Source organism: Maylandia zebra, linkage group LG22 (genome assembly GCF_041146795.1).
Source record: "Maylandia zebra isolate NMK-2024a linkage group LG22, Mzebra_GT3a, whole genome shotgun sequence".
Lineage (NCBI taxonomy): Eukaryota > Metazoa > Chordata > Actinopteri > Cichliformes > Cichlidae > Maylandia > Maylandia zebra.
The window spans coordinates 16,785,917-16,796,454 of NC_135187.1; the positions used below are offsets into that span (position 1 = coordinate 16,785,917).

At 40.7% G+C, this 10,538-nt stretch overlaps 1 protein-coding gene across 1 annotated transcript; it reads left to right on the forward strand.

Annotated features, from left to right (window-relative positions):
* Window positions 1-1,833: 1,833 nt before the first annotated feature.
* Window positions 1,834-10,106, forward strand: LOC101471071 (uncharacterized). Its single transcript, XM_023155367.3, has 16 exons — window positions 1,834-1,898; window positions 3,057-3,177; window positions 3,260-3,382; window positions 5,531-5,683; window positions 5,770-5,994; window positions 6,101-6,266; window positions 6,602-6,707; window positions 6,787-6,880; window positions 7,514-7,550; window positions 8,277-8,533; window positions 8,781-8,903; window positions 8,971-9,120; window positions 9,211-9,435; window positions 9,515-9,680; window positions 9,758-9,860; window positions 9,946-10,106. The coding sequence occupies exons 2-16, from the start codon at window positions 3,058-3,060 to the stop codon at window positions 10,043-10,045; spliced, it is 2,148 nt and encodes a 715-aa protein (XP_023011135.2). The 5' UTR covers window positions 1,834-1,898; window position 3,057; the 3' UTR covers window positions 10,046-10,106.
* Window positions 10,107-10,538: the final 432 nt, after the last annotated feature.

Sequence of the window (10,538 nt, forward strand, 5' to 3'; positions counted from 1 at the left end):
CCTCTTCTCTTGGTTTACTATCCACTTATTCACGTTGCAGTCGATGATGATCAGCTCACATCTGTTCTTTACATTCTGATCCGTTTGTCTTCTTAAGAGGATTTTGTGGCACGCTATTTATTTACCAACAAATGTACAATCATCAACAGCATCAGCTCGCATCTGCTAATAACACTTTAATTGGTCAATGCACAAAAATAAGCAGAGCACACTAACATATAAAAAAAATTCTATGTGGATTTTTTTCCTTTTTATGTTTGTTTTAAATTGTGGTCTCACATTGACCCTTTTTGCATCTCTGAAAATGCACTTAAAATGCCTCTTAGGCAGTGGACACCTTAGACCCAAGAACCATGAAAAACATATCTATAATGTGTTGTTCAAGATGTAATAAGGACTAAATGTGTTTGTGGCTCAGGAGGCAGAAAGAGGCAGTCTTCTACTAATCTGAAGGTTTGATCCTTGGCTCTTCTCGTCTATATGTCGAAGTGTGCTCGATGTTGTACCCTGGGCTGCCTATATAAAAGTGTGTGTATGAATCTTAAACAAGGTGGTTAGGTATAGAAAAAAATGATGATGGATGAATGTGGGTGTGACTGGGTGAATGAAGCAATTCAGTAATTTACTTTTTCTTGTATGGCTTCTGGACATTCAAAAGTCAGCAACAGGATCACCTCACAGAAGAAGCATAAGCAGCCTGAAATGGAGAAGCTCAGGTTGGGTGGGTTGCAAAGTGTCTTGCAGAGGCAACTACTTGCAAGCTAAAATGGATCAAACAGCATGCCCCATGAGATCTGACAGCAGGATGTGCAGCAGGGAATTCACTGATCGGCTGATCCATCAGTCTTTCTTGCTGGGATTGATTCCCCAACCTGTCAGAGCTAAGAATCCACAGCTTTATTTACATACAACTTTACCAAGTACACTCAAGAAGTAAATACAACAAGCATGAGAGGAAAAGGAGAACCTGTCATCTTCTTGCGGTTATTTGTGGTAGTCTTACAACTCTTCTCTCTTTTGTATCCCAGTAGTTGTTAGAAAAAGTCACATTTTAGATGAATGGCTGCTGCATGTCAGAGTAGAGAAGCTGCTCCTCTGCACTGAAAGGACCAGTATACTTTTTGGAGACCCGCACAGATACAACACAGACCACATCAGATTGAATGACTGGATCATGGTGCATCCGGTGGTTGTTTCCACTTGTATACAAAAACAAGACGTGAGGAAGTTCACGTCAAATTCAAGAATAAAAGAAAAACATTTGAACAAGAATGATCAAGAGTTCTGGCTTGACGTTCAAAACAAGATTCCAGAAAGAAAGAGCATTTTTTAATACGCCTCTTTTAGTTTTCTACAAATCCACAGCATGTTTGAAGGCAAAGAGCCCTGATGATTAAACTGCAGCTTTCAAAACAGACTCGCTCTGACCCTGTGTAATTCGATTTAAATTAGCATCATTAGGCAGTAAATCTGGATTTTGCTTTTGGTTGTGGCAGAATAATAAATTAAGCTCATGTGCCCTTTTCTCATTTCAGCTAACAGCTACAGTACGTCAAAATATGATTCAAAGTCGTGATTAATTATAAAAAAATCTCCCTGAACTACAAAATCAGTTTCATTTCTATCAGTTTATTCTGAAACGTTTTCATTTCGCACGTATTTCCCTCCACACGCAGGGGTATTTTCATCATTTAACTTTCACCATGTGCAACTCTCATACGGGAAGCCTAGTTTGTGTGGTTGCAGCTGGTCGTAAATTACATTCACATGACGAGGCAGTGAGCAGATGCATAAAAGCTCGCATCAGGAAATAAAACTTCCTCTTTTTAGGCGTGAAGATCTAAGCGTGCTCAAACCGGGTGAACTTGTCTTTCTGGGCGAAGTCATTCTGCAACAAGGTGAGTGTGACTCTTTTCTTTTTACACGTCTTGTTAAATTAATGGCTTGTTTAAGGTTATGGATGTAAGCGAATAATCATATGGTGTCGGAAAAGATTTACTGAGAAAGAAGCTGGGAGATTACAGTAAGAGATTACGGCTTGAACTTCTCTGTTTTGCGATGGAGTAATCTTCAGACGTCTGCTCTGTAGATGAGAATCATGTTTACAGGCTCTTCTGCTTTTGTTTACAGACTGTTTCATTGCAAATGCAGTGTTGTGGTTTTGTGCACTGAATGCTAATCATGCTTAACCCTTTCACGCATAGTGGTTACTACAGTGGACAGCTATTCAAAGGCTGATTTCTTGTATTTGTGTCAGTGTTGATGGTATACTTGCACATAAAGCACTACATCGGGCACTGATGTGCCACTCCTTACCCTGCCACCCACTGGTCGTTTAATGCTACTATAGATGTATGACATGTTTCATTGTAATTTTTGTTTTCTCACCCTTTCATGCATGAATTATGACAACCTCAATCAGGATTTTTAGTCATCTTTTCATGCCTAAAGATGCCTAAAAATCCTGATTGAGGTTGTCATAATTCATGTATGAAAGAGTTACTATGTTTGCGTGACCATTTTCAGGCTCAGTGGTGACGGAAACCTGGAGTTTATCATTCTGTGTTTGAGTTGTATACATTCCCGCACTGTTTATACTGGGACTCTCTTGTAGAGTTTTGTAAACCTGAGCCGAGATCTTCTCAGAGCTCCAACTTTTCACATCTTTCAGTTTAAAGGAAAATACTTTTACTGCATTATTCCTAAACATTATCATTATCAACATTTTTAGACCAAAAGTAACCTCAGGTGCACACCAAATCACAGAAAGTTAGATACTGAAATTTCAAAATGCAATCCAAGTTGCCTAAGTTGAAGGCAGCAAGCTTTTGTTGTTCAAATTTAGATCATGAGGAAATGATTGAGAGGGGGTAGGGCTAAATAAGTATATACTTTTGCCTACTCCTTTTCAAACAACTGCATGGAATGATATTATGAAATGTTGGTGAATCTATATGTTTGAAATAAAAATAAACTGAACTGAACTGAACTACTGAAGTGATTAGCTGATTAAACAAGGATTACATCTGCTTTTCTTTTTTCCCCTTCCTTTTCAGTATGCACACTTTGTGTGCTGTGTTGCTTTTGGCCTTCGTGGTCCTCGCCTGTTCTTCGCCCGCTGTGAACAAATTGTGGGAAGAGTGGAAAACCAAACATGGAAAAGTTTATGATAATCAGGTAGGACTTAAACAGACATTTTGTCTTTGTTACCACATATTCTGGCAAGGTTTGAATGAGACAGCGCGGATTTGTGTTTCAGACCGAGATCGACTTCAGGAGGGCAGTATGGGAGAAGAACGTGCACTTGGTGTTGAGACACAATCAGGAAGCCTCGGCAGGGAAGCACAGCTTCACGCTGGGACTGAACCACCTGGCTGACATGGTAGGATGCTGCTGCTGAGAAGACAGGATGTCTAAACTTTCTAAATCTAGATAACAATCTGTTATTGTGCAGTCGTTCATTAGTAACATTAAAACAGCTTCAAGGCTCATGGATAGAATTGCATTAAATTATCTAAAACTATCTGCAGTCTGGAGTGACCACAGGAAAAATATCTGAGTGCTGAACAAAGCTGTAGCAACAGTAGAAGACAGAAGAGGAACAAACAATTGCAGGATCGGTGCACTTGGTTTGGCATTACCATGAATTCTATGTAAAGTAGAAGTGAGATCTACTACAGAATAGGCGCTCATACGATTGTGGTAGTAACTGCTGACTTTAACCACAGCTGGTTTCATACAGTGACTGTAAACAACATTCAGAAACTTCATTGTCATCATTTGTCTTCTCATCCTGACAAAAACCATCCATCTTAGTCTGATCTTACTGGTCCTTCTCAGTCCGAGTCTGCTCTGCAGTGGTCCGCATACCCTGCAGTGTCTACACTCAGTTTGCAGCATTTAGTGGAAAAACCACTACAACAAACATGTGCTGTACAGCTGAAATCGGTCAGAATAATAACAGTAATTTGTCTAGTTATTATTATGATTTTTGTTCCCTGTATTTCCCTGCACAGGAAAATCTCTGGGTTATATTTTAATCTCAGTATATTGAGGGGCACATTTTGAACATATTTGAATATCAAGTTTTTAAAATATGTTTTAATATTAGGGAGTTGAGTTGCCTCCAGTCTATATTATGACTATTATGGCCTTGCAGCCACACTTTGAGCCACATATCGAGTATAAAGTCAAAAATCTCTACACAGACGGGATTGGTGTCTCTCTCTCTCTCCTTGTCTTTCTCACTCATGTATTAACCAATATGTAACTATTACACAAATCACACTCCCAAATCATTGTATAGTTGTGCTGATGATGGCAGAAATTTTGACAACAAGAAGAAGAATCAACCAAACTGAAAACATTTAGCAATTCTGTTAAACTGAACAGCACGAATTGCAGCGCCAGACTGGAGCGATCACTCACAGGAGCGTATCTGAGAGACCTCTGGTGGATACAAACATTTTAACACCGTGTAAACATAACCATATGTTTGCCATCAGAACCTCAAGCGCATTCATGCACATTGATCTTTTGCTGGTGCAAGATGGACGTGAATGACCACCACTGTTAATCTGCAGATAAAACTGCGGCTCTAATCTCCCTTCATACAATCAGATTAATTTAATCCAGTATGGGCTGGGCCAGCCTGGACAATCAAGATGCTTATTTTTATGTACATAAGGACCCTTATGTAATGCTGGAAATATATAACAGAATATAGAATAAGGGTTGCAAACTGGTTGGTTCTGTGCCGTTCTGGTTCAGGTTGGACTTGCATAAACTATTAAATGAAATACTTTGCTTATGTGCAAATGTCTGAGAACCTTGCATTTTATGTGGACTTTGTATTTTAAATAAAAGGATCTCAAGAAAAAAGTTTCATCAAATGTTTTGCACATTGAAAGACCAGAAACACAAAGTGCAAAAACCTTAAAATATTAGAGCAACATGTCAGTGTTACAGTGTTGATTTCTTGTTCCTGCATGGATAATATTTTAAATGAATGAATGGATTGTTAATATTAAAAAACAAGTGCAGAAACAAGAGAGGAATTGTATTCTAAGTTAGAGGGGTTTTGTTTTTGATTAAAAATCCAGGAAGCCCGAGCGGTAAAGCCTGGATGGGCGTGGCGTGTTGGCTCTCTGCAGGAAACTGGCAGAAATGTTTGGGACACATGCAAGCTTTTGGCCCGCTGTCAGAGGACAGAGTGCTGCAGTTGCCTGGGTGAATAATGTGAGGCAGCTGAAATACACTCACATGTAAGGAGAAAGATTCTGTTTTTAAAGCTGCTGTGAAAGATAAAATGACACAGAGCCTTATCTGCTACAGCTGGACCGTTCACCTTTTGTATTTTATGCTCTTCGTCAAAGACAGAGGTGATAGTTGGAAGGGCAAACACACAGCCAACCCGAGATCGGTGCTGTGTTTATACATTCGGTGTCAAGTGAAAACAATGCTGTTGTGCAGAGGTGATATTTAATGGTGTTTTCATTTTATTTACCGCTGCCATTTCTTTGCCCCCAAGACAGCTGAGGAAATCAATGAGAATCTGAACGGCTTGAAGCTGGAGGAGACCGTTAATTTCACAAATGGCACTTTTAAGGACGTGAGTGACTCACCGTTACCTGCGAATGTGGACTGGAGGAAAGAGGGCCTGGTGGGTCCTGTCAGAAACCAGGTGAGATCGGGTGTTGTAAGAAAAGGAAAATCATTAACGCGATCCCGTGACAAAAGTGACACTTTGTACTGTTTTTATTTTCTAAGGGTTTGTGTGGGTCATGCTGGGCCTTCAGCTCTTTGGGAGCTCTCGAGGGCCAGCTGAAGAAGCGCACTGGTACACTTGTTTCCCTGAGTCCGCAGAACTTGGTGGATTGCAGCACCCAGGACGGAAACCTGGGTTGCAGAGGAGGCTACATCACGAAAGCCTACAGCTACGTCATTCGCAACGGAGGCGTTGACTCGGAGAGCTTTTATCCCTACGAACACAAGGTCATCCTCGACACGCACAAAGAGAACTGTAGGAAAGAGGGTGGACAAACACAGAAAGACTGACAGTGCTTCTGTCTTTTCATAAATGTCTCGTTTCTCTTTGCAGAATGGGAAATGCCGCTATTCTGTCCAGGGCCGGGCTGGCTACTGTTCCAAATTCAGCGTCCTTCCAGAAGGAGATGAGAAGATGCTGCAGAAAGTTTTGGCATCAGTGGGGCCGATCTCCGTGGCCGTGAATGCCATGCTGGAATCTTTTCATATGTACAGTGGAGGTGAGGAGGCTAAAAGCTTCACGGTGCAGGAGATTCTAGTGAATTTTACTTTATTTGCTGGTCTCTGATCCAGAAAAAAGGCTTCAATCCCAGAGGGATAACTCCTCTTGATTTTCGTTAAGTGGCTTAAACAGAATCATGCATTCATTCACTTGAAACTGGTGGAGCCCCCTCAGGGAGGTCATACATCTCCTACTTTCATTGCAAAGTTTGCACATTACCGCTGCTATAATTTTAGGTTTGTCAGCCCTTGGGAGGCCCTTAGCACTGACCGGCTGTACCACATATTTTTTACCTTATGTATTTTTTTTAATTTACACGCCTGCATTTATTAGGTTTATACAACGTACCAAGCTGCAACCCAAAGCTGATCAATCATGCTGTGTTGCTCGTGGGCTATGGCACAGATGGAGGACAAGACTACTGGCTGGTGAAAAATAGGTAAACGTACCTCCGATTTTTAACCTGTAAAATATTTCCGATATTTTGAACCTAGATGTGAATGTTTTTGTCTTTTCAGCTGGGGAACTGCATGGGGAGAAGGAGGTTACATTCGGCTTGCCCGGAACAAGAATAATCTCTGCGGCATCGCCAGCTTTCCAGTCTACCCTACAGTGTGAAAATATGGCCCACTAACTCAACTTAGTTTATTTAAATTATTATTAAAGACCAGTCAGTGTCACTGTGTTTTATTTCACATCACCGCTAAAGATGCTTAAAGTCCAACCAACTGAAATAACTTTTCATCTGATAAAAAAAAAAACAATATCACTGTACTTTAAATGTCTGACTACATACTCACACATGTCTGAGACTGAAATACTTCAGCTCTCATTCAGTAGTGTTGTTTCTACATTGTACTCTATGTATTTATTTACTTTCTGCATGTTAAACCTCACAGATTTAATAATAGTGACAATGACAAGTGAAAAAATTGAAAGATTCATAACATTTTGTGCCATGTAAAATTACTTTATGCACATTCGCTTATTTGTACATTTCTAAGCACAAATTTACACTCAAGAACAATAAAGATTTTGTCAACTGATCAGTTTTAATTAAAGTTGGAAGTAGAAGTAGTACTAAAGTAGAATTTTGGGGTATCTGAACTTTGCTTGACTATTTTTTTTCCTGAAAACTTATTGCTTTTACTCCCTGCATTTGTTAATCAAATAAGGACTGCTCGGTGTTATCTTTTAAACTGGAAATGTGAAGCTTAGATGTAAGCCCACATGCTTTTAAATCAGTACGTGGCTGGTGCACAGTATACAGACAGCATGAACGGTATACAGTCAGTGTAGAGAACGGGCATCAGCCAGGACAACTCATGAAACATCTGCTCACATCTGGTTGAATTCAGGTGTGTACATCTGCAAAGAGCAGCTAGTCAGCTGATCACAGCCTGTACTTTAAAGAAAATCTACTGAAGTTCTCAGTAAAAAGTGAGTTGTGATTCTCTTCCCCACACTGAGCCATTACAACTGATTTTAGTTCCCCCACCCTTTGATTCCACTTTAACCTCAGACTGGACTCCTTTTCCCATTTAGAGGCAAAGAAAACGGAGCTTTTTTTTTCTTCTTTTTCTCTCATCCTGTTCTACATAAATGATTCAAGCTGTTATTATCAAGCTGATATTATTTTATCGTTACATTAATACATTAATATAGCACAATGTTCAGTAAGCTTGTATAAAAATAGCCAGTAAAAATCTCCTCCAACGAACTACTTCTTATTTTTAGTACATTTCAGAGCCGATACTTTTTCCACTTTCAGTTCAGTGAAAGGTTGAATCACTACTTTAACTTTTACTGGAGTATTTTTCAACACTAGTGCACTGTGGCCACAAAGGGATGGACATGGCAGGCATTCACTGCTTTTTACCAAGTACCTGAGTAAATCAGTGAATGCAGGTTTGATGGTTTTTTTTCAAGTTTGTCAAATAATCTGAACTGCATACAATTTATGTGGATGGCTCATATGACAGCCCCTCTCAGTGCTAACATACTTCAGCTGACTTTAAATGTAAATTGATACCACCTGTAAACTCTGCTGCTGCAGTCCACTTAAAAGCAGGAGCCACACTGCAGGCTGTTTGCTTTGTCACACCGTGGTTGGAACCCGTCTTCTTCTTTTCCCAGATTCTGAAAATGTTTCAGCGCCTGCTTTTCACAGTCTTGTGTGGATTTGCAGTGGCCGATATCAGTTCGCAAACAGATCGACACTGGGAGCTATGGAAGAAAACGCATAAGAAAGTATATTCTCACCAGGTAAAACAAAAGTGGAAAAATACCAAGGTGCTGAATCCTGTAACTTTAACAGGAATGTTTCATGTCTTCATCTATATAAGTGTTTAGCTGGGTTCAGTTTAAGCATATAAGTCTGTTTAAGCTTTATTCTAGAACAAGAACCCACCTTGTGTTTCATTAACATCAAGCTGTTTGGATGTCTGAACTCTGGCTTAGTTACGGTGCACATATATGCCACAGAAGATTTGGTGTAACATTTATGTTCCAGATTGAGGAGTTGAGACGCAGATTGATTTGGGAAATGAACTTGAAACTGATTAATCTTCACAACCTGGAAGCCTCACTGAATTTGCACACTTACGAACTGGCAATCAACCACTTCGGAGACATGGTGAGCATTCTCCTCAAACTTTACATCACTTGATGGTGAATGGTGTGTAATTTCTCCACGCTTGCAGACCCCTGTGGAGATCGCTGGCACTCTCATGGGCACTAGGGTACCATCTGACCTGGAGATGGTTGCTGCGAGCTTCATAAAAGTCAATGCTTCTCTACCAGCTTCAGTGGACTGGAGGGATAAAGGCTTGGTAACTCCAGTCAAAAAGCAGGTGAGGTCCTAGCTGGTCCCCTCAGATATCCACACATGTAACAGGAAACCTCTACATTTTTAATCATGTCACGAGTAACCTTTCTTTTAGGGTTCTTGTGGCGCTTGTTGGGCTTTCAGTGCGGCTGGAGCTCTTGAGGGGCAACTTAAAAAGTCTACAGGCATTTTGAGATCTCTCAGCGCTCAAAACCTGATTGACTGCACCACAGATTATGGCAACCGGGGGTGCAATGGTGGCTTAATAGCACGTGCCTTCAAGTATGTTGTTGATAACCAAGGCATTGCTTCTGAAGATGCTTACCCCTATATCGGAAAGGTGAGTCAAGCTTCCACTTGCAGGTAGACTGTGATTAAACCTAGATGTTTCTCATGTTAAAGAGTCTACTACTTTTCAGCATAATCAGTGCAAGTACAACCCACTGTATCGGGCTGCTAACTGCTCAGGGTATTGCTGCTTACCAAGGGGGGATGAGTCTGCACTGAAGGAGGCAGTGGCTCTTGTGGGGCCCATCGCTGTTGCAGTTGATGCTTCCAGGCCACAGTTTCGCTTCTACCATCGTGGTTGGTTACTTTATTAAAATGATGCACAGATTGAATCTTAGTCAGAGTTCCTATATTTGCCCTCCTGTAACCAACAGGCGTGTACATGGACAACACGTGTACCCAGAAAGTGAACCATGGCGTGCTGGTTGTGGGTTACGGCAGAGAGAAAGGACAGGACTTCTGGCTCGTCAAAAACAGGTTGTTCTGAGTCACTGGTTGATGGACTGGGTTTCTTTGTTTCCTTTAATTTTGAGTTTCATGACAGCAGCTGCTTTATTTGTAGCTGGGGTGTACAGTTTGGAGAAGAAGGCTACATCAAGATGGCTCGGAACCGAAACAACCAGTGTGGCATCGCTCACCATGCTTGTTTTCCTTTTGTTTAAGTTGGGTCTTTGTTTTATATTTTGTTTTTTGTTTAAATAAACTGGATCACTGACATCTTAACATGTTGGAAACTTTATGAATTTGCTATAAATTTAAATCTGAATTTGTTCACTTCTATGGATCTACATTATACAACACTGGTCAACCCAGGGTCTCCCTGCCCTTTAGTAATTAAGGCTGGGAATTTGCTATATAAATGCCAGCTGACAGTTCCCAGTCTCATTTTATTTCAATTTGTCAAATTGTATAAATGTGGCATTTAAAGAAACTGTTTTGTGGCTTGAGGCAAGTTTAAATGGGCTCTTTAGATCCACAATCCTCTTGACTCTCATGAGCAGCCCCTGCTGCACCTATGACTCAACTGCAGCCAGTTTCTGTAAAACAGGGCTCCATTAAACTGCAGGTTTAGAAAAGGTACAACAGGACTCCTGAGTTCAGATGTTGAACCTGCACCAGCAGCAGTGACATCAAACGTACCCCATCAGTGATTCA

What these genes read in the sequence shown, in the direction of transcription:
- LOC101471071 (XM_023155367.3), top strand. Translation starts at nt 3,058, where the DNA reads ATGCACACTTTGTGTGCTGTGTTGCTTTTGGCCTTCGTGGTCCTCGCC. An exon ending in TTTATCCCTACGAACACAAG is followed by an intron (nt 5,995 to 6,100) that starts GTCATCCTCGAC and finishes TTCTCTTTGCAG; the next exon opens with AATGGGAAATGCCGCTATTC. An exon ending in GTTTCGCTTCTACCATCGTG is followed by an intron (nt 9,681 to 9,757) that starts GTTGGTTACTTT and finishes TGTAACCAACAG; the next exon opens with GCGTGTACATGGACAACACG.